Genomic DNA, 24,315 nt, shown 5'->3' on the forward strand with positions numbered 1-24,315 from the left:
AATTAGCTTTAGTTTATCCAGGTTTATTTCAATGTAAGTATATGACCATTTTCCCACATGTAACTAGCTGTGTAAATATCAGCCAAAAGCGCCTCTTCTTGGATCTTTAATACTTAATGCTCATCAAAATTGATTATAATGGTTACTGGAATGTTGTTTCAGAATTCTTCTGTAATGTACGGAAATTAATGTTAAATGATTAGTTTAGTTAAGTGATAATCAAACAATTAATTGATTAAAATGTGAGTATCGTGTGACTTATCTTAAAAGCTGTCAGTGTTATTTGCAGGGTGCTGTTATATCAATGCAAGGTTTGCAATTGTTCAAGTTTGAACGAGCAATATCCTGTCACTTTGCTGATTATCGCTACTCATGACTATCGTCCATTTTACTGCAAAACTCCGCACAGACAGTGATCCCAAACCCATGGCCACCACCATCTAGAAGGACAAGAGATACCTGGGATCACCCCCACCTGGATGTTCCCCTCGAAGTCAGTCCCCATCCTGACTGAGAAATATATCGGCCGTTCCTTCAGTGTCGCCGGGTCCAAATCCTGGAGCTCCCTCCCTAACAGCACGGTGGGTGTACCTACACCTCAGGGACTGCTACGGCTTCAAGACGGGATTTTCACAGTAACTTCATTTAATTGTGACAATAAAGATTTTTTTTTAGTCCAAACTAATGTTTATTTTCCCTCCTTTGTTTCTGATCCAATTCTCTTTCAGTTGTGAAGAATTGTCAGATCAGCGAGTGTTTGAGCACTTTTTGTTTTTTTTTTTATTCCTGCCAGTACCAGATATCCAGCAGCAGGTGGCGATACTGCGCTGTAAAACTTTACTGATCTTTGTACAGCTCAACATCACCATCGTGTGGCTGCAATTGGCACTACAATGAACGGCCAGCAAAAGTTCAGGATATTTAATTTCGTTTTTATTTTAATTCTCTGACATTTCTATTTGTGTTGTTCTTATTTACAGTCTGATTGAGATTTTACAATTTGGAAATTAAATGACTCATTTAGTACAACCTGTTGTCAAGAGTGATTTCTGACCCCCGACCCCTGACCTTGTGATGTCAGTGATGATGCCACCACCCTGAGGCCCCGCCCCTTTCTGGATCCGGATCAGAACCGGAGCAGATTCTCAGAAACTGGTTTTTATCCCGAGTCCTGAAGAAAGGATAAAGTTTCTCAGTGAATTTATTCCCAGTGAAGGTGTGGAGATGGGACTTGGTGTCCACGTTGTAAAATGAAACTGTCCCAGACTCATAACTGAGATAAACTCCCACCTTCCCGGGGATCTGACCGACAGGGAGAGGGGATTGAGGAGACGAGTTTATATAAATCTGATCATCAACCCGCCCAATGGTCCAGAATCCAGTCTCTGGGCTCAGGATGAACCCTCCCTTCCTCTCCACAAACTCTGCGGCTACTCCCAGACTCCAGCCCTCATTCCCCGTCACCTCCACCTCCCAGTAATGTCTCCCCGATGTGAATCCCTCTGATCCCAGCGCACAGAGCCAGTGTGTAAACCTCTTCCTGATGTCACGGAAACTCTTCTGGGTCCCTGTCCATCTCAAACTCTTCAGATCCTCAGACACCTCGAGCCAGGGATTCGCTGTTTCCACATCCAGGGTCACAGAGACTGGGAGAAAAAACAGAAAATTAGAGACTGACTGGGGATCGGGGATTTGATTTCCTGTTCCTCAACATCAAAATAAGCCGACCTGATGTGTGTGTGTGTGAGAGAGAGATCATCAAAATAAACCAATCTCTTCTCAAATTTAGAAGAAGATCTCAACACCGAGATATTTCCGTTCTGCTCCGTGGAAACAAATATGGCGGGTTCTCCGCTTCACGACACCGGAAGTGCGATCGGGCGGAGAATCGGGCGTAATGCACAAATCGAGGTTTGTGCCCGGCACTGATTCCGACGCCAGGCTCCAGTCCCTCCCTGGCGGTGAAATCAAAGTTTGTGCCCTGCAGCGGGCCCATGTAAAACCCTCATTTACATAGATTTAAATCTAATCAGCGGATTGGACACAGTATGCTCCGCCCTTCCATGATGCTTCGCCCTCTCAGGCAGAAGTCACGTGGGTGTGAATTAGTGCAAATATTTCCAAACGGGGACTGGGCTCCATGGCTGCTGGGGGACAGAGAGAAGGTAATGAACTCTCAAAAAGCCTCAATAATTGTCGGACTTGCTGGAGGGGGGGGGGGGGGGGGGGGGGGGTGTCTGCCTGGGCCGGGGGGAGTAACGGGGAGCGACTTGGTGACAGGTCTGTGCACTCGGGGTGTCCCCCTCGGGATCGGGGTGGCCTGGCTCAGACCCCCATTGCTGCAGTCTGGGTTTTAAACACACCCCTTTGCTGCTTCTCACAGGCCCCTGGCTGCTCACTCTGCTGACTGCTCACTGTGTCCTGGAAATGTTCACAGAGCCTCTGGTCATTTGGGAGCCCACCCAGGCCGCCCCTCTGGAAAGCCTCAGACCCCGGCTGAGCCATCACCGGGATGGGCGTGGCCAAGCTCAATCAGTCACACACCAGGTGCTGCCACTCCTCAGTTCCCTCATCAGAAGCTCAGCCCCACTGCAGGGGAAGCAGGGGAATAGCAGAGCTCACCTCAAACAAAGGACACATGCACCGTGGCCTTTGGCACCCTCCCTGGCACACTGCCCCTCTCAGGGCAGAGGCCTCACCAGTCACACTATCAGCCAGCCCACCCCTCAGGACCACCAGCTGTCTCCAAGCCCTGCCTGCCCACCGCACCCCTGCTCCCATCCACCCTGCCCCCGGACAGGTTGTAACAACCTGTGTGTCACACCCAGGACCCACATCACACTGCAGCTAAGCTCCCAGCAGACACACACTTCCCTGCCTCACCCCATCTGTAGGACCTGCCCACACACAAGCCTCTAAGCATGGAGGCGATTGGTGGCACACGGTGACCCTCTCCACCCCACAACCAGGTGCCACCCTGCTGGTGGGATAACACACGGCCCACCCAGTGAGGAGACCCACAGTAAACCCCACTGGAGGAAACAGGACACGGGCCAGAGAGCCTGTCGCTGACACGGGTTTCGTCACCCACCGGTACCCCTGTCGACAGGGATGGTCGGTGAGGATAGAGCCTCCCCACATCACAGGCCCGGTGCCACTCACTGATGGGGACAGGGGTGCAGTGCGGACGGCAACATATCGGGGGGAGCGGCTGAGGGGTGGGGGTGGGGTTTGTGGGGACATGTGGAGGGTGGAGCTGAAGTACAACTCAGGGTCACCGTGTAGCCTGTTGGATCGGGATGGGTTCGGGAATACTCATCGTGCTAACATGTCTTCTCTATTCCCCCCTGCGGAGAATGAATTTTGGAGCACAGCCAGGAATGCTCGCTATCTACCTGGCCACAGCTTCCGTTACGGACACACGGAGGCTGGAGGCACAGGGCCTGCTCAGGGAGGATCCTGCACAAGAGGAGCCTGCCCCAGAAGGAGCAGGGCCCAGCCGGTGAGGCTCGAGTGCCGGCCGTCCAACAGGCCGAGGAGGAGGTGTGAAGGAGGCGCCGCATCAGGGCACGTGTTTACCATCGGCGCCTGTCCTTCGAGGAGCTGCCGGACCGCCTGTGCCGCCGAAGACATCGGCTAACCAGTGAGACCAGGTGCCACCTGTGCCAGGCGGTGGTGCAGCTGGCACTGCTGGGGTTTGGAGGAGGCCACCCGCTCCCGGTGGCCGTCACGGTGACGGTCGCCCTGAACCTCTCTGTCTCTGGGACTTTCCAGGGGCCGAGCGGGGACCTGTCTGGGATCTCGCAGACATCGGCTCACAGGTACATCCGCGCGGTGACGGATGCCCTATGCACCCGGGCAGCGGACTATATAACCTTCAGTCTGGACCAGGCACACCAGGATGCCCGGGCAGCAGGATTTCCCTCCATCGCTGGCATGCCCCAGGTCCAGGGGGTGATCGATGGTACGCATGTCCCCCTACAAGTACCGGATCATCAGGGGGGCCCTTCATCAATAGGAAGGGCTTCCACTCCCTGAATGTGCAGTTGGTGTGTGACCACCAGCTGTACATCACACACGTCTGCCCCCGATACCCAGGCAGCGGGCACGACGCTTACATCCTGGTACACTCGTCGGTTCCCGGCACCTTCGAGGTGCTCCCTCAGGTGAGGGGTTGGCTCTTTGGCGACAAGGGTTAACCGCTGAGGTCATGGTTAATGACACCTGTCCAGAGGTCCCCAGACCGACGCGGAGACCCGTTATAACGAGGCCCGATGCAGAAACCTGGAGCGTCATTGAGCGGAGCATCGACATCCTCAAGAAGCCATTCCAATGCCTGGACTGCTCTAGAACATAGAACATTACAGCTCAGTACAGGCCCTTCGGCCCTCGATGTTGTGCCAACCTGTGAAACCCCTCTAAAGCCCATCTACACTCTTCCCTTATCGTCCATATGCCTATCCAATGACCATCTGTATGCGTTTAGTGTTGGTGAGTCCACTACTGTTGCAGGCAGGGCATTCCACGCCCGTACTACTCTCTGAGTAAAACTACGCTCTGGTGGACTCTCCAATATGGCCCCAGGAGGGTCTCTAACATCCTGCTGGCCTGCTGTGTCCTTCATAACATCAGCCAGCAGAGGGCGACATGCTGGAGGAGGAAGGACGCCCGGGCTGACAGGACAGGTCGCCCAACGTGTGCTCCAGGGCCTCCGCTCACGGGGCAACCTCATCACCTCCTGATTGGCCTGGTCACCGGCAGCTCCCCCGCCCTGTCCCACCTCCCATACCAACCACCCCACTTCCATGTGGTGCCCCCTTCCCCAGGGCCGCAGAGATACCTTCCCCGTCCCTCCTCCCTTCACTCCAACCTTTCCCCGTCCCTCCTCCCTTCACTCCACTCCCCGTCCCGCCTCCCTTCACTCCACCTTCCCCGTCCCTCCTCCCTTCACTCCACCTTCCCCGGTCCCTTCCCCTTCACTCCCACCTCTTCCCCGTCCCCCCCTCCCTTCACTCCACCTCCCCGTCCCTCCTCCCTTCACTCCACCTTCCCCATCCCTCCTCCCTTCACTCCACCTTCCCGTCCCTCCTCCCTTCACTCCACCTTCCCCGTCCTCCTCCCTTCACTCCACCTTCCCCGTCCTCCTCCCTTCACTCCACCTTCCCCGTCCCTCCTCCTTCACTCCACCTTCCCCGTCCCTCCTCCCTTCACTCCACCTTCCCCGTCCCTCCTCCCTTCACTCCACCTTCCCAGTCCCTCCTCCCTTCACTCCACCTTCCCGTCCCTCCTCCCTTCACTCCACCTTCCCCGTCCCTCCTCCCTTCACTCCACCTTCCCCGTCCCTCCTCCCTTCACTCCACCTTCCCCGTCCCTCCTCCCTTCACTCCACCTTCCCCGTCCCTCCTCCCTTCACTCCACCTTCCCCGTCCCTCCTCCCTTCACTCCACCTTCCCGTCCCTCCTCCCTTCACTCCACCTCCCCGTCCCTCCTCCCTTCACTCCACCTTCCCCGTCCCTCCTCCCTTCACTCCACCTTCCCCGTCCCTCCTCCCTTCACTCCACCTTCCCCGTCCCTCCTCCCTTCACTCCACCTTCCCCGTCCCTCCTCCCTTCACTCCACCTTCCCCGTCCCTCCTCCCTTCACTCCACCTTCCCCGTCCCTCCTCCCTTCACTCCACCTTCCCCGTCCTCCTCCCTTCACTCCACCTTCCCCGTCCTCCTCCCTTCACTCCACCTTCCCCGTCCCTCCTCCCTTCACTCCACCTTCCCCGTCCCCTCCTCCCTTCTCTCCACCTTCCCCGTCCCTCCTCCCTTCACTCCACCTTCCCCTCCCTCCTCCCTTCACTCCACCTTCCCCGTCCCTCCTCCCTTCACTCCACCTTCCCCGTCCCTCCTCCCTTCACTCCATCCTTCCCCGTCCCTCCTCCCTTCACTCCACCTTCCCCGTCCCTCCTCCCTTCACTCCACCTTCCCCGTCCCTCCTCCCTTCACTCCACCTTCCCGTCCCTCCTCCCTTCACTCCATCCCACTACCCCAGTTCCCCCTCCCTCCCTCCGAGGGCCCTACCAGTATCCCCACAGGGTGTTGGCGCTGGGTTGGCAGTATCAGCGGGTCTTGTCCATGGGACAGAGGATGATGACGACTCGCTGGGAGATGAGCTCTGGATCTCCTCATCGTTTGACACAGTCTGACTCCTGCCTTTAGGATCACATTCCACTGTCCGCCCGGGTCATCCCTGCATGTGTGCTGGCCAATCCATCTCACAGGCCCATATAGCTTGTGGGGAGGGGGTTTGGGGAGATAGTGAGTGGTAACGGCTCACTCACTGGGTAAGCTGACATACACGGCGGCCTCACACTTCTGGCCCCGTTTCCTGCCACCTCTCACTGAGGGTGACCCCAGGTTCAAGTGTCCTGGGGCCCTGCCCCCGCCATACATCCCAGAAGCTCGATACCTGTCCGGACTACAGCTGTTTCCTGGGATCGGGCAGCCCTCCGACCGCCCGCTCCCTCGGGAGTCCCTGCCTCCACCTGATGTGCTGCAGCCTGTGTGAAGTGAGCAGCAGAAGGTGACCCAGGAGCCTCTTCACTAAAATGCCCCCGAGGTGATAGTCTCTGCGATGGTGGAGGGTGCAGGTGACAGCAGTGACGAGAAGTCGGTGTCTTCCCCGGACTGGTGCCCCGGGGTGTTCTGGGATGTGGCCGGGGGTCAGCGACCCCGGACGGCCCGGCCTCGTCTGATGGTGATCCCGCAAGACAAAAGACAAGAGACACGGTGAGATCTTGGGAAGGAGAGGTCTGTGGGAGAGGGGGTCACTCAGTTGCTGTTGGGACATCAGCTTTGCATTGGGCTCTCACTTGGTTACCACATGCCGACCTCTGTTTCTGAGACGGCCCTTTCCTCTGCCTCGCCCGCGAGCTCCATCGCCTTCTGTTTCCCGGGGGTTTGCACTCTCAGGTCTGGGATGCCCCCGCCGGTTTTCTGCCGCTCCCGGTGATTGTGGGTCACCTTGTCCTCGGGAACACATAAAGGACATGGTGAGACGCATGGAGGTGAGTTCTACGGGAGGTCTGTAGCTGGTGGCATGTGTGTGCCAGGCACCAGGCCAAAGAGGACAATACAGGTGTTGGGGTTTGGTGCAGGGTGGGGTGTGAGGGTGATGCAGGCAGGTGGGTTGTGAGGAGTGAGGGACAGGAGTGATGCCAGGGACACAGAGGTGGTGACTCACCCGAGCTGCCCTCAGGAGATGGTTCATCGTTTTTCTGCCCTGGGCCCCAGTCCTCCTGGTGAGGTTGGCAGCACTGACCATCTCTGCCACCTCCTCCCAGGCCCTGTTGATGATGGTGGGCTTGGGTCTCCTGCCCACCCTGGGGAAGAGGGTGTCCTGCCTCTGCTCCACCACGTCCAGCATGCGATTGGCCACTGACTCAGAAAGTCTGGGGGCAGGTCTCCGTGGAGCCACCTTCTTGGCTGGAATGGGAGTGTTTGGGGAGCGGAGCGTTTATAAACAGCTCCAGCTTGTCAGGCTCTCCAGCGCTAATTCAGGCCCCAGCGAATCAGACACCAGCGGGAATGGGAATTGCTCTGATTCCCGTGGGAAGAGCACTGGCTCATTTGCATGTCCTGACTCGCTTCCTGAATAGCGCCCCCAAGGGAACGGGAAGAGCCGCAATTCAGTCCCCACGGCAACACTCAGGGCGCGATCCAATGGCCACGCTGCGCCCGAAAAGCAGCTCGCCGCGGCTCAGCGTGGACGATAAAAGCCAGGAGACCCCGCTCTCGGGATCTACCCGGCTCACAACGTCCCGTGACATCTAACGTGATCTCTCGAGACGTTGTGATGTGAATCCTGCCCATTGTGGGCGGGGTCACTTTGCAGAAATTGACATATTAAAGCGAGGCAGCTAGTCTCACTTTAATATGCAGATTCCTCAGTTTCCCGAGGTGTGGGATCAATCTCCCTTCCCCTCGGAGACCTCGGGCGGGCGCCGTTCGGTACTGATTTCCACAAACAGGTACCAGGCAGAACGGCATCGTGGGGGTCTCCCAGGGGATCAGAGCGGTCTATGTTGCCAAGTCATACCATTTCAAACATGTAACTTCCAGCCCACACTATCCGCAGTCCAATGGGAAGGTTGAAAATGGGGTGCACATTGTGAAACAGCTCATCTGCAAGGCCGCGGATTCTGCTTCTGACATCTACCTTGCGCTGCTTGCGTACAGGGCATGTCGCCGGCTCAACGCCCAATGAACAGGGACCTGCGGACGACACTTCCAGCCATACACTTGCCCAACGTGGCTCACCTCCCGGTGCTGCAGAAGGTGCAGCAGCTCCGAAACCAGCAAAAGCAGGGCTATGATGCTCATGCCACTGATTTGCCTGTGTTATCCCCGGCAGACACTGTCAGGATCAAGATACCGGATGGTGGCTGGTCAGCTCCAGCTGTCGTTATTCGACAGGCAGCGCCCCGCTCGTATGTTGTACGTATGGCTGATGGTTCTGTTGTGAGATGAAACAGACGGGCACTGTGCAAAGTTGCCTGCCCGCAACCGCTTTCTTCTCCATTTCCGTCTGTTGTTTTGCCACCTCCTGATACCTCGAACTACGAGGCCAGCAGTCAGGCTTCTATCCCGCCTGTCAAGGCTCCGTCGTCCCCACCACCACCTCTCCGGTGGTCGACAAGGATCAGACGCAAGCCCCAGATACGGGACTTATGAACATTTGTTTTGTTTGCTATATTCTGTTTTCTCACATTAGACAGCTGTCTTCACATGTAAATACGTTCACATATGCCACGGCTTGTAAAGATGTTAATATATGCCACCACATGTAAGTACGTTCCCAAATGCCAACAATACATAAAAAAAGGGGAGATGTCGCGATATGCAGTATGCAGATAATGATATACAGACAGGTAGCTAATGAACACAGTGAACAGGACATGACCAATGAGCAGGCAGGACACTGAGGGGTGGTATCTCACTGTAAAAGGCACGAGGCACTCACACTCCGCCTCTTTCCACTGATGAACATCTACAGAGTGAGTCAGGGTGTATGTACAGTATCACACCTCCAGCACGTGGCTAAGAGCTAGTCTGGTTCAGTCAGACAGAGTAACCACATTTAGGTTCGCAGAGAGTCGAACTCATAGAGAACTGTGCTAACTGTGCTACTGGTTCAATAAATCAGATTGAACTCACTTCAGGGTCAGGAGTATCTTTTGGGGAAAGCTGCATCCAGTTGCAGCCAGTGTTATCCCAGAGTACATAACACATCAGTACCCTGACACTGCTGGTGCCACCCAGGCACCCTACCACTACCAGCCTGGCATTGCCAAGGTGCCCAGGTGGCACGGCCAACCTGATTCTCCACAGACAAACCTCTACCTTAATCCTCTCCCTGGATGTATAAAAGATATTCATCCAGAGTGGGAGCAATTTTTCCTCAAGACAATTGAGAAAATGGGCTTTGCTGACACTTTCAGGAAATGGATTGCAATCCAGGGCTTGTTCCCCAGGTCCACAGTGAAGACCAGCTGACTCCATCCCCCTCACCACTCCTCCTCCCTCAACAGGCAGGCAAAGCCTCATTCCCAGGCTTCCTGTCCTAACCTTGGCCATGGACATGAGTCTGGTCCACAAGGTGGAGATGTATCAGGAGGATGAGGATTGTAGAGGAGGAAAGGTTCAGCTGGGAATGGCGGAGTTTCCACTTGCTGTAGTTTGTAAAGTATCGATGGGTTCTGGAGACAGAGCTTCATCTGAGAGTTCCTGTATTGGTGATGTTTAGGGAGCTGACAGTTTCAGCTGGCCAAGCTGAGAATGATTTTTAGAAAGTGGATGAGGTGCATGAATCAGACTTTAATTCCAATCAGGAACATTTTTATCCTCATTTCTTTATAACAAAGCCCTTAAACATTCTCTCTTCCGACGGATTCTCCGTTGCGCCGGCAGCGCTCCCACGCCCGCGGGTTTCCCGGCGGTGTGGGGTGGCCACAATGGGCAATCCCATTGGCAGGTGGCAGAGACGGAGAATCCCGCTGCCGGTGAGGGCCGCCTCCCAGGAAAAGGGAGCTGGCGGGCCGGAGAATCCCGCCCGGTGTCTGTGATATTTATATGGATAATGATTCAAATATAAGATATAAATCAGGACAGAGGAACTTCCGGTGGCGCCCATGGAGGAGTAGGTCGCACATTTGACAGCTCCCGCCTGTGACGGACGTTTGGACCTTTTCCCCCGTTTTTTTCTGGATTTTATTGGATAAATCAGTGAAGAGTGAGACAGGAGAAATCCCCCTCCGGTGTACGGAGAATTGAGCCAGAAGTGGCCGTGTGAGAAGACAAAGTCCTATAAGGAAGACGCGAGCAGAGCCGGCAACGCGGGAAAACATGGCGGAGCAGCAGGGCCGCGGGGAGACGGCACAGTGGTCAACGGAGCAGCTGGTGGAGTTTTTTGAAGATTGCTTCACCAAGCTGAAGGAGGACATGCTGGACCCGATTAAAGCTCCGATTGATCAAGTCGTGCAGAATCAAGACCCACGGGAGAGCGATCCAGGAGGTGGAGAAAAAGGTGTCCGAGCACGAGGAATACATAACCGTGCTGGAGACCAAGGTGGGGATGATGAACGACCGCCAGAGAAGAATGCAGGAGAAGCTGGAGGACCTGGAGAACAGGTCCAGGAGGCAGAATCTTAGAATTGTCGGCCTCCCTGAAGGCAGTGAGGGATCGGATGCGAGGGCTTATGTGACGGACATGTTGGAGAAGTTGATTGGGGCTGAGGGCGTTCCCTCGGCCCCTGGAAGTGGACAGAGCGCACAGAGCCCTCGCGAAGAAGCCCCGAGCGAACGAGCCGCCGAGGGCGATGGTGGTACGCTTTCACCGATTCCTGGACAAGGAACACGTTCTGCGGTGGGCCAAGAAGGAACGGAGCAGCAAGTGGGAGAATTGTGAGCTGCGCGTTTATCAGGACCTGGGCGCGGATTTGGCCAAGAGGCGATCTGGATTTAATCGGGCAAAAACGGCCGTCTTTAAGAAGGGGGTGAAGTTTGGGATGCTGTACCCAGCCCGTCTGTGGGTCACACATGAGGAACGGGACTTCTACTTCCAAACACCAGACAAAGTATGGACTTTTATTCAAGAAAAGAGGCTGGAGGTGAATTAAAAAACACTGAAGCCTTGGAGATTACTGTGGTGGTGATTTGTTGTGCTGGGCTGTATCAGTATCAGTAGTGCTGTGTGTAATAAGGGGCTGTTTGGATGGCTAAAGGTAACTTTGTCTTGCAGGGAGCTGGTTAGAGGGGGGATGGTCTTTGGGGTTGGTTCTGTTTTTTGGGTGTTTTTTTTCTAAAGTGGCTGTTTCTTCACTGTTCTTTCTGATGTTTGTTTCCTGGGGAATGTGATGCTTTGAATATGTTTGTCCAAGTGGGGGGAGAGGGGAGAGAACAATGGGGAGACAGACTACTTGGTGCCAGGGGAGAGCGCTATCAAGTCTGCATGGGTCAGCTGACACTCGGAAGCACAGTGGGGGGTGAGCAGGTGTTAAGCTGGAGCTGGACTTGGGGGGTTGGGTTGCTAGTGTTGTTGCGAGGCGGGGGTGAGGTGGGTGGAGCTGCTTTGCTGACTGGGGAGAAGCTGTTACTGAGGGACAAATGGGAGGTCGGGAAAGGCGAATGCCCGAGGGCGGGGGGGCTCAAGGAAGCGGAGGGCGCGAGCTAGAGGCTGGCCTAAAAGGGCGATGGCTAGTCGGCAGGGGGAGGGGGGGTGGCGGTAAGCCCCCCGACCAGGCTGACTACATGGAATGTTGGAGGGCTGAATGGGCCGGTCAAGAGGGCTCACGTGTTTGCGCATTTGAGGGGGCTGAAGGCGGACATGGCAATGCTACAAGAGACACACCTAAAGGTTACAGACCAGACGATTTAGATCATGTGGAGGCTTAGGCGGAGCGATGGCAGATGGAGTTTAATCCGGACAAATGTGAGGTAATGCATTTTGGAAGGTCTAATGCAGGTTAGCAATATCCCGTGAATGGTAGAACCCTCAAGACTATTGAAAGTCAGAGAGATCTAGGTGTATAGGTCCACAGGTCACTGAAAGGGGCAACACAGGTGGAGAAGGTAGTCACGAAGGCATACGGCATGCTTGCCTTCATTGGCCGGAGCATTGATTATAAGTATTGGCAAGTTATGTTGCAGCTGTATAGAACCTTAGTTAGGCCACACTTGGATTATAGTTTTCAATTCTGGTTGCCACACTGCCGGAAGGATGTGGAAGCTTTAGAGAGGGTGCAGAAGAGATTTACCAGGATGTTGCCTGGTATGGAGGTCATTAGCTATGAGGAGCGGTTGAATAAACTCGGTTTGTTCTCACTGGAACAACGGATTTTGAGGGGCGACCTGATAGAGGTCTACAAAATTATGAGGGGCATAGACAGAGTGGATCGTCAGAGGCTTTTCCCCAGGGTAGAGGGGTCAATTACTAGGGGGCATAGGTTAAAGGTGCAAGGGGCAAGGTTTAGAGGAGATGTACGAGGCAAGTGTTTTACACAGAGGGTAGTGGGTGCCTGGAACTCGCTGCCGGAGGAGGTAGTGGAAGCAGGGACGATAGTAACATTTAAGGGGCATCATGACAAATACATGAATCGGACGGGAATAGAGGGATACGGACCCGGAAGTGTAGAAGATTTTAGTTTAGACGGGCAGCATGGTCGGCAGAGGCTTGGAGGGCCGAAGGGCCTGTTCCTGTGCTGTACTTTTCTTTGTTCTCTGTTCAGACAAGATTGAGAAAGGGGTGGGTTAGCCAAGTATAGGGGCTGCTTTAGCACAGGGCTAAAGAGTTGGCTTTTAAAGCAGACCAAAGCAGGCCAGCAGCACGGTTCAATTCCTGTACCAGCCTCCCCGCACAGGTGCCGGAATGTGGCAACCAGGGGCTTTTAACAGTAACTTCATTTGAAGCTTACTTGTGACAATAAGCGATTTTCATTCATTTCATTTCCACTCAGGACTGAACTCAAAGACCAGGAGGGTAGCGATCTTGATCAACAAACGAATGGCATTCGAGGCTGGGAGAATCGTGTCAGACAAGTGGGGGGTAGGCACATAATGGTGAGTGGGAAGTTGGAGGGGGTGCGGGTGGTACTTGTGAACATATATGCTCTGAATTGGGACGATGTGGAATTGATGAGGTGGGTGTTTTGTAAGATCCCAGACTTAGAGTCACATAACCTGATCATGGGAGGAGACTTTAACACAGTCATTGATCCGGAATTGGAGCGGTCAAAATCCAGGACAGGGAGGAGGCCGGCAAAAGAATTGAAGGGGTTTATGGAACAGATGGTGGGAGTAGACCCATGGAGGTTTGCACGGCCAAGGGTGAAGGAGTTTTCCTTTTTCTCACATGCCCACGATGCTCTTGCATCAACTTTTTTGTTCTGGGCAGGGCGCTAATACCGGAGGTGGTGGATACTGAGTACTCGGCAATCGCAGTGTCGGATCATGCCCCGCATTGCGTGGATCTTTTTTTAAACAAATTTAGAGTACCTAATTAATTTTTCCCAATTAAAGGGCAATTTTGCATGTTCCATCCACCTACCCTGCACATCTTTGGGTTGTGGGGGCGAAACCCACGCAAACACGGGGAGAATGTGCAAACTCCACACGGACAGTGACCCAGAGCTGGGATCGAACCTGGGACCTCGGCGCCGTGAGACTGCAGTGCTACCACTGCGCCACCGTGCTGCCCTCATTGGGTGGAGCTGCAGATTAGTGTGGAGAGAGGGCAATGCCCACTGTGGAGACTGGATGGGGGGTTGCTAGCAGATGAAGCGATCTGTGGGCGGGTTAACAAGCCCATCCAGAACTACCTGGAAACAAATGATACAGGGGAGGTCTGTGCAGCCACGGTTTGGGAAGCTTTGAAGGCAGTGGTCAGAGGGGAATTAATCTCGATCAGGGCCCACAGAGAAAAGGGGGACCAGGCTGAGAAGGACAGGTTAGTGGAGGAGATACTCCAGGTGGACAAGAGATACTCAGAGGCCCCGGACACGGGGCTACTGAGGGAGCGGCGGATGTTACAGGCGGAGTTTGGGCTGTTGACCACAGGGAAAGCGGTGGAACAGTTGAGGAAGGCAAGGGGGCGATTTATGAGTACGAGGAAAAGGCAAGCAGAATGTTAGCGCACCAGCTCAGGAAAAGGGAGGCGGCCAGGGAGATAGGTAAAGTAAAGAGTAGAGGCAGGAAAACTGTCCTGGACCTAGCAGGGGTAAGCGAGGTGTTAAAGGACTTCTAGAGTAAATTATATGAGTCGGAACCCCTGGCTGGGGTGGAGGGTATGAGGCAGTTTTTTGATCAGTTAAGGTTTCCGAGGAGAGATGAGGATCTGGTGGAGGGGCTGGGAGCCCCAATTGAGATTGAGGAATAATCAAGGGGCTGGAGGGCATGCAGCCGGGCAAGGCCCCAGGGCCTGATGGCTACTCGGTGGAATTCTATAAGAAGTTTTCGGAGATATTGGGCCCACTGCTGGTGAGGACATTTAATGAAGCAAGAGAGAAGGGAGTCCTCCCCCCGACAATGTCGCAGGCCTCGATTTCATTGATCCTGAAACGGGAGGAGGATCCGGAGCAATGCGGGACATACAGGCCAATTTCTCCACTGAATGTGGATGCCAAACTGCTGGCGAAGATACTGGCCACAAGGATAGAGGACTGTGTCCCGGGGGTGATAAAGGAAGACCAGACAGGATTTGTAAAGGGCAGGCAACTCAAGACCAATGCTCGAAGGCTTCTAAATGTTATTGTGATGCCCTCGGAAGGAGGGGAGGTGGAGGTGGTGGTAGCGATGGATGCGGAGATGGCTTTGGATCGGCTGGAGTGGAATTACCTGTGGGAGGCGGTGGGAAGGTTTGGGTTTGGTGAGGGCTTTATTGACTGAGTGCGGTTGCTCTATCAGGCACCAGTAGCGAGTGTGCATATGAACTGGCTGAGATTAGGGTATTTTAAACTACACGGAGGGACGAGGCAAGGGTGCCCCCTCTCCCCATTACTGTTTGCTCTGGCCATAGAGCCATTGGCCATGGCGTTGAGAGCCTCTCGGAACTGGAAAGGGCTGGTTCGGGTGGGTTGGGGGGGGGGGGGGGGGGGGGGGGAGCTGGAGCACCGGGTCTCGCTTTACACAGATGACCTGCTCATGTATATTTCAGACCCGTTGGAGGGGATGGGGGAAGTAATGCGAATCCTGGGGGAATTTGGCAATTTTTCAGGGTATAAATTGAACATGGTGAAAAGCGAGATGTTTGCGATCCAGGCACGAGGACAGGAGAAGAGACTGGGAGCTGCTGCTTAGAATTGTAGGGAGGAGCTTTCGATATCTGGGAATCCTGGTGGCCTGGGAATGGGAGGCACTGCACAAGTTAAACCTATCCCGGCTGGTAGATCAAATGGAAGGGGACTGTAAGAGGTGGGACATGCTCCCGCTATCACTGGCGGGGAGGGTGCAGACCGTGAAAATGACGGTCCTCCCCAGATTTCTGTTTGTCTTTCAGTGCCTCCCCATCTTCATCCCAAAGGCCTTTTTCAAGCGGGTGAATAAGGTTATTTTAGGCTTTGTGTGGGCGGGTAAAACCCCGTAAATGAAGAAAGTGTTACTGGAGGGCAGTCAGGGGGAGAGTGGGTTGGCGCTGCCGAACTTCTGCAATTACTACGGCTAATATAGCCATGATTAGGAAGTGGGTAGTGAGGGAGGGGTCGGCATGGGAGCGGATGGAGGCGGCGTCATGTAAAGATACCAGTTTGGGAGCACTGATAACGGCACCTCTTCCGTTCTGGCCGGCTCGATACTCCACAAGTCCGGTGATGGTGGCGGCTCTGAGAATCTGGGGGTAATGGAGGAGATATAAGAGAGTGGAGGGAGCATCGGTTTGGACCCCGATTTATAATAATCATCGGTTTGTTCCGGGTAGGCTGGATGGTGGGTTCCGGAGATGGCAAAGGGCAGGAATTAGAAGGATGGGGAATCTATTTATAGATGGGAGCTTTCCCAGCTTGAAAGCCTTGGAGGATACATTTGAATTGCCAGCAGGGAATGGGTTTAGGTATTTGCAGGTGTGAGACTTCCTGAGAAAACAGGTGCCGGCCTTTCCGCTGCTGCCGCCATGGGGGATACAGGATAGAGTAGTTTCCAGTACCTGGGTGGGAGAGGGGAAGGTATCGGATATTTACCAGGAGCTTTCGGAGGCGGAGGAAACTCCGGTGGAGGAGCTTAAGGGCAAGTGGGAGGACGAGCTAGGAGGAGAGATAGAGGCGAGTCTATGGGCGGATGCCCTAAGCAGGGTTAATACCTCCTCATCATGTGCCAGGCTCAGCCTGACACAGTTCAAGGTAGCCCACCGGGCACACATGACAGTGGCTAGGATGAGTACGTTTTTCGGGGTAGAGGATAGGTGTGCGAGGTACGCGGGAAACCCAGCAAATCATGTCCACATGTTTTGGGCTTGCCCGAAGCTTAGAGGGTTTTGCCAGGGTTTCGCTAAGGCAATGTCCACGGTACTAAAAACATGGGTGGTGCCGAGTCCGGAGGTAGCGATCTTTAGAGTGTCGGAAGAGACAGTAGTTCAGGGGGCGAAAGAGGCCGACGTCTTGGCCTTTGCCTCCCTGGTAGCTCGGAGATGGATCTTGTTAATGTGGAGGGACTCGAAGGCCCCGAGTATAGAGACCTGGGTTAGTGACATGGCTGGGTTTCTCAGTCTCGAGAAAATAAAGCTCGCCTTTAGAGGGTCAATGGTCAGGTTCACCCGGAGGTGGCAGCCGTTCGTCGACTTTCTCGGGGAAAATTAAAATGTCAGCAGATGCAGAATTCCAAGCGGGAGGCGGGGGGAGAGGGCCGGGTTGTTGTTTTATGGTTGGGGTGTGTGAAGATTGGGATGGGGGGGTAAATGTTTATTATACCATGTTGATGTCATTGTTAATGATATTATTATTAACATTTTAAAATACATTAAATATTTTTTTTAAATAAATAAATCAGGACAGAGGAACTTATCTGAGTTTTACCAGGATTAATGACATCCAACATTCCTCGCCATCCTGGGAATGGGAAAGGGCTGTTGAATTTTCCGATGGACAGGACACCATCTGCTAGTGACAGCTTTTTACCCTCATCGCTAATCCTGTAAATATTAAAGAGTTGATTATAAATTGACCACAAACACTTTGCTGAGTAATTTTACCAACTTGCCCTGAGTTTCAGTAAAGTTCATGTCCTACCTCCTCTTCCCAGATGCTTCCTCCTGAAATAAACAAAACACAAATCTGAGTTGTCAGAGACGGACTGTCTATATCCAGAAAGCAGAAATGACCCTCACATTGTTACAAGCTGCTGAGAATTGTCAATTCCCATTGCTGCAGACATGGAATAGAAAGAGGATGTTCCACAAAGGATATTGAAGCACAGGACAAATTATCAAAAAGATCGACAGCAACTGAGAGGCTCAACTAGCAGCAAAGATTGATCAACTTTACTGTAGAAAAGAGAAGACCTGATAGAGATCTTTCAAATGATGAAAGTGGTCGGATTTGATAGATTCAGTGAAGATGTTTCCACTTGTAGAGAATCCAGAAATCGGGATAGAAACATAATATAGTTCCAAATAAACCAAACGGGGAGTTCAGGAGAAACTTCTTTCCCGAGAGAGTGATGAGAATGTGGAACTCACTATCACACGGGGTGGAATTTACTCCAGTCTGTCACAGCATAGAACATAGAACATAGAACAGTACAGCACAGAACAGGCCCTTCGGCCCTCGATGTTGTGCCGAGCAATGATCACCCTACTCAAACCCACATATCCACCCTATACCCGTAACACAACAACCCCCCCCCCTCACTTTTAAGGACACTACGGGCAATTTAGCATGGCCAATCCACCTAACCCGCACATCTTTGGACTGTGGGAGGAAACCGGAGCACCCGGGGGAAACCCACGCACACACGGGGAGGACGTGCAGACTCCGCACAGTGACCCAGCCGGGAACCGAACCTGGGACCCTGGAGCTGTGAAGCATTTATGCTAACCACCATGCTACCGTGCTGCAGTGAGCATGGTGTCCGGACATAGGGGGCTGGATTCTCCGATCCTTCGGCTATCTCTGCAGGATCCACCTGGTCTTACGACCAGAAAGTCAGCGCCACCCCCGCACTGATCCTCTGCCCGGTGGGGGGGCTCACAGCCGTGCAGGGTGAAGCCCCCAGCTTTACCTGCGGATCGGGCCGGGGAATGGCTGAGTCTGTGGCCGCGCATGTGCACGTAGCTCTCCCTGCCAGCAGAATGTCTTGCCCCCGACTGTGAAGGGGCAAGATCCAAGGGTCTGGCACTGCAGTCAAGAAGGAGGGTCAAGAACAGTCAGCCTGGCTCCCGGGCCTACAATTCACACCAGAAGGAGCAGCCGGGTGGGGAATTGGAATTTATCAGCCAAATCCCAGGGGGATTGGGGCTGAGGTTTTTAAAATAACTTCAGGGTAACAACCAAATCCTGGGGGGATTTGGGTTTGAATTGAGGAAGGTTTGGGCTGAAATGTGGGGTTTTGTCTGTGGATTTTCAGGAGAGGCTCTTTAATAAGTTGTGGTGATTTGTGTGTTTATGTGGAAGCCGATGTTAAACTGTGGAGGGATTTAAATCAGGAAAACCATTAAAAGTTGTGTGATGTTATTTACACGAGTTTAGAGCTCTTTGTACTCGGGTGTTGGGAGTATTTCTCTAAAAACAAGTTTGTGGTTGAGTCTGCGTAATTTAACATAGAACAGTACAGCACAGAACAGGCCCTTCGGCCCTCGGTATTGTGCTGAGCATTGTCCGAAACCAAGATCAAGCTATCCCACTCCCTGTCATTCTGGTGTACTCCATGTGCCTATCCAATAACTGCTTGAACGTTCCCAAAGTGTCCGACTCCACTATCACAGCAGGCAGTCCATTCCACACCCTAACCACTCTCTGAGTAAAGAACATACCTCGGACATCCCTCCTATATCTCCCACCCTGAATCTTATAGTTATGCCCCCTTGTAACAGCTATATTCACCCGAGGAAATAGTCTCTGAACGTCCACTCTATCTAGTCCCTTCATAATCTTATAAACCTCTATTAAGTTGCCTCTCATCCTCCTCTGCTCCAAAGAGAAAAGCCCTAGCTCCCTCAACCTTTCCTCATAAGACCTATCCTGCAAACCAGGCAGCAGCCTGGTAAATCTCCTTTGCACCCTTTCCAATGCTTCCACATCCTTCCTATAGTGAGGTGACCAGAACTGTACACAATACTCCAAATGTGGTCTCACCAGGGTCATGTACAGTTGCAGTGTAACCTCACGGCTCTTAAACTCAAGCCCCCTGTTAATAAACGCTAACACACCATTGGGCTTCTTCACGGCTCTATCCACTTGAGTGACAACCTTCAGAGGTCTGTGGTGTCTTGGTGTCATCAGCAAGTTTACTGACCCACCCTTCAGCCCCCTCCTCCAAGTCATTGATAAAAATCACAAATAGCAGAGGACCCAGCACTGATCCCTGTGGTACACCGCTGGTAACTGGTCTCCAGTCTGAAAATTTTCCATCCACCACCACCCTCTGTCTTCTATCTGATAGCCAGTTACTTATCCAATTGGTCAAATTTCCCTCTATCCCACACCTCCTTACTTTCTTCATAAGCCAACCATGGGGAACCTTATCAAACACTTGGAACACTTCCCCAGTGTTTCCCCCGTACCCCCTCCTCTAACCAAAAAACAACAACAACCGCGGTCGTTGGGAAGGGGAGCGGCCTCCGGATTTTCAGCGGGAGCAGCGGCCTGTTGTGAAGGTGAGTGAGTGCCTTTAAATTTGCTTATCTTTCAGCGGGAGCGGCCTCCGGATTTTCGGCGGGAGCAGGGGCCTGTCGGGAAGGTGAGTACCTGTACACAGGTCGGGCGGTTGCTAAACCCGAGACACTACACTTGCAGTGTCCCCCACCCTTCCACCTCCTCTAACCTAAGGGGTTGAGGGAATATCAGGTAAGCTCTTCCTTTCTTTTTCTTGTTTTTTATCTAGAGGGGATGGCAGGAAAGGCAGTGCAATCTGCCTGATTTCATCTGTAGGAAGTGCATCCAACTCCAGCTCCTCAAAAACCGTGTTAGGGAACTGGAGCTGGAGCTGGATGAACTTTGAATCATTCGGGAGGCAGAGGTGGTCATAGAAAGAACCTTCAGGGAGGTAGTTACGCCAAAGAATAAAGATAGATGGGTGACGGTGAGAGGGGCTGGGGGGAAGCAGTCAGTACAGGGATCCTCTGTGGTCATTCCCCTCAGTAACAGGTATACCGCTTTGGATACTGTTGGAGGGGGGGACTTACCAGGGGTCAGCCATGGGGTACAGGTCTCTGGCACAGAGTCTGTCCCTGTTACTCAGAAGGGAAGGGGGGAGAGGAGAAGAACATTAGTCATTGGAGACTCCATAGTTAGGGGGATAGATAGGAGATTCTGTGGGAACGAGAGAGACTCGCGGTTGGTGTGTTGCCTCCCATGTGCCAGGGTCTGCGATGTCTCGGATCGTGTTTTCGGGATCTTTAAGGGGGAGGGGGAGCAGCCCCAAGTCGTGGTCCACATAGGTACCAACGACATAGGTAGGAAAAGGGATAGGGATGTAAGGCAGGAATTCAGGGAACTAGGGTGGAAACTTAGATACAGGACAAACAGAGTTATTATCTCTGGGTTGTTACCCATGCCACGTGCTAGCGAGTCGAGGAATAGGGGGAGAGAGCAGTTGAACATGTGGCTGCAGGGATGGTGCAGGAGGGAGGGTTTCAGTATCCTGGACAATTGGGGCTCATTCTGGGGTAGGTGGGACCTCTACAAACGGGATGGTCTACATCTGGACCAGAGGGGTACTAATATCCTGGGGGGGAGGTTTGCTAATGTTCTTCGGGAGGGTTTAAACTAGTTCAGCAGGGGATTGGGAACCTGAATTGTAGCTCCAGTACACAAGAACCTGAGAGTAGTGAGGTCATGAGTAAGGTTTCAAAGTTGCAGGAGTGTACCGGCAGGAAGGAAGGTGGTTTAAAGTGCGTCTACTTCAATGCCAGGAGCATCCGGAATAAGGTGAGTGAGCTTGCGGCATGGGTTAGTACCAGGGACTTCGATGTTGTGGCCATTTCGGAGACATGGATAGAGCAGGGCGAGGAATGGTTGTTGCAGGTGCCGGGGTTTAGATATTTCAGTAAACTCAGGGAAGGTGGTAAGAGAGGGAGAGGGGTGGCATTGTTAGTCAAGGACAGTATTACGGTGGCTGAGAGGACATTTGATGAGGACTCGAATACTGAGGTAGTATGGGCTGAGTTAAGAAACAGGAAAGGTGAGGTCACCCTGTTAGGGCTTTTCTGTAGGCCTCCGAAAAGTTCCAGAGATGTAGAGGAAAGGATTGCAAAGATGATTCTGCATAGGAGCGAAAGTAACAGGGTAGTTGTTATGGGGGACTTTAACTTTCCAAATATTGACTGGAAACACTATAGTTCGAGTACTTTAGATGGGTCCGTTTTTGTCCAATGTGTGCAGGAGGGTTTCCTGATGCAGTATGTAGATAGGCCAACGAGAGGCGAGGCCGTATTGGATTTGGTACTGGGTAATGAACCAGAACAGGTGCTAGATTTCTGGAGGTAGGTGAGCACTTTGGTGATAGTGAGCACAATTCAATTACGTTTACTTTAGCGATGGAAAGGGATAGGTATACACCGCAGGGCAAGAGTTATAGCTGGGGGAAAGGCAATTATGATGCGATGAGGCAAGACTTAGGATGCATCGGCTGGAGAGGAAAACTGCAGGGGGAGGGCACAATGGAAATGTAGAGCATGTTCAAGGAACAGCTACTGCGTGTCCTTGATAAGTATGTACCTGTTAGGCAGGGAGGAAGTGGTCGAGCGAGGGAACCATGGGTTACTAAAGCAGTTGAAACACTTGTCAAGAGGAAGAAGGAGGCTTATGTAAAGATGATGGTTCAGTTAGGGCGCTTGAGAGTTACAAGTTAGCTAGGAAGGCTCTAAAGAGAGAGCTAAGAAGAGCCAGGCGAGGACATGAGAAGTCTTTGGCAGGTAGGATCAAGGATAACCCTAAAGCTTTCTGTAGATATGTCAGGAGTAAAAGAATGACTAAGGTAAGAGTAGGGCCAGTCAAGGACAGTAGTGGGACGTTGTGCGTGGAGTCCGAGGCGATAGGAGAGGAGCTAAATGAGTATTTTTCGTCTGTATTCACACAGGGAAAAGACAATGTTGTCGAGGAGAATACTGAGATACAGGCTACTAGACTGGAAGGGCTTGAGGTTCATAAGGAGGAGATGTTAGCGATTCTGGAAAGTGTGAAAATAGATAAGTCCCCTGGGCCGCATGGGATTTATCCTAGGATTCTCTGGGAAGCTATGGAGGAGATTGCTGAGCCTTTGGCTTTGATCTTTAAGTCATCTTTATCTACAGGAATAATGTCAGAAGACTGGAGGATAGCAAATGTTGTCCCCTTGTTCCTCATGTCTTAATAAAGCTCGTAGTCTCAAATGTGGAGAAGATGCTTTATTGTGAATTTGTTCTCTCTTCAGACTTAACTTACGGCTACCTCAAATGCTGCCTGCTTGTGTGTCTGTGTCCTGCTACGAGTTCTGCCTTCCGTGAAGTGTGTCATCACTTCCTGTCCCTGTGTATATATAGCTCTCCCGTGCTCCCTCTAGTGCTTGCTCAGTTGTATTGCATCTAGTCAGATCTACAATCACCACAGCGATAACCCCGGTAACTATAGACCAGTGAGCCTTACTTCTGTTGTGGGAAAAGTCTTGGAAAGGTTTATAAGAGATAGGATGTATAATCATCTGGAAAGGAATAATTTGATTAGATAGTCAACATGGTTTTGTGAAGGGTAGGTCGTGCCTCACAAACCTCATTGAGTTCTCTGAGAAAGTGACCAAACAGGTGGATGAGGGTAAAGCAGTTGATGTGGTGTATGTGGATTTCAGTAAAGCGTTTGAAAAGGTTCCCCGTGGTAGGCTATTGCAGAATATACAGAGGCATGGGATTCAGGGTGATTTAGCAGTTTGGATCAGAACTTGGCTAGCTGATAGAAGACAGTGTGGCGGTTGATGGGAAATGTTCTGACTGGTGTCCAGTTACTAGTGGTGTACCACAAGGATCTGTTTTGGAGCTGCTGCTGTTTGTCATTTTTATAAATGACCTGGAGGAGGGCGTAGAAGAATGGGTGAGTAAATTTGCAGATGACACTAAAGTCGGTGGAGTTGTGGACAGTGCAGAAGGATGTTACAAGTTACAGAGGGACATAGATAAGCTGGACATCACCATCCGAGGAAAAAGGCTCTCAATGTCCGCCCTATCTAATCCTATGATCATCTTGTATGCCTCAATTAAGTCACCTCTTAACCTTCTTCTCTCCAATGAAAACAGCCTCAAGTCCTTCAGCCTTTCCTCATAAGATCTTCCCTCCATACCAGGCAACATCCTTGTAAATCTCCTCTGTACCCTTTCCAATGCTTCCACATCCTGCAGATAGATAAGCTGCAGAGCTGGGCTGACAGGTGGCAAATGGAGTTTAATGCAGAAAAGTGTGAGGTGATTCATTTTGGAAGGAATAACAGGAAGACAGAGTACTGAGCTAATGGTAAGATTCTTGGCAGTGTGGACGAGCAGAGAGACCTCGGTGTCCATGTCCATAGATCCCTGAAAGTTGCCACCCAGGTTGAGAGGGTTGTTAAGAAGGCGTACGGTGTGTTAGCTTTTATTGGTAGAGGAATTGAGTTTCGGGGCCATGAGGTCATGTTGCAGTTGTACAAAACTCTGGTGCGGCCGCATTTGGAGTATTGCGTGCAGTTCTGGTCGCCACATTATAGGAAGGATGTGGAAGCATTGGAAAGGGTACAGAGGAGATTTACAAGGATGTTGCCTGGTATGGAGGGAAGATCTTATGAGGAAAGGCTGAAGGACTTGAGGCTGTTTTCATTGGAGAGAAGAAGGTTAAGAGGTGACTTAATTGAGGCATACAAGATGATCATAGGATTAGATAGGGCGGACATTGAGAGCCTTTTTCCTCGGATGGTGATGTCCAGCACGAGGGGACATAGCTTTAAATTGAGGGGAGATAGACATAGGACAGATGTCAGAGGTAGATTCTTTTCTCAGAGAGTAGTAAGGGCATGGAATGCCCTGCTTGCAACAGTAGTGGACTCGCCAACACTAAACGCATTCAAACGCATTGGATAGGCATATGGACTATAAGGGAATAGTATAGAGGGACTTTAGAGGGGTTTCACAGGA

At 52.3% G+C, this 24,315-nt stretch overlaps 1 protein-coding gene across 1 annotated transcript in view; it reads right to left on the minus strand.

Annotated features, from left to right (window-relative positions):
- Positions 1–911: 911 nt before the first annotated feature.
- The window catches only part of LOC119975824 (zinc-binding protein A33-like), a 29,383-nt gene continuing 5,979 nt past the window's right edge, over positions 912–24,315 (minus strand). Inside the window, exons 4-6 of the mRNA XM_038815704.1 lie at positions 17,255–17,277; positions 17,042–17,157; positions 912–1,646 (exon numbers count right to left, since the gene is read on the minus strand). Coding sequence (XP_038671632.1) covers positions 1,078–1,646; positions 17,042–17,157; positions 17,255–17,277 — 708 coding nt within the window. The 3' untranslated portion in view covers positions 912–1,077. The remainder of the gene's footprint in view (positions 1,647–17,041; positions 17,158–17,254; positions 17,278–24,315) is intronic.

Source organism: Scyliorhinus canicula, chromosome 13 (assembly GCF_902713615.1).
Source record: "Scyliorhinus canicula chromosome 13, sScyCan1.1, whole genome shotgun sequence".
Taxonomy (NCBI): Eukaryota; Metazoa; Chordata; class Chondrichthyes; order Carcharhiniformes; family Scyliorhinidae; genus Scyliorhinus; species Scyliorhinus canicula.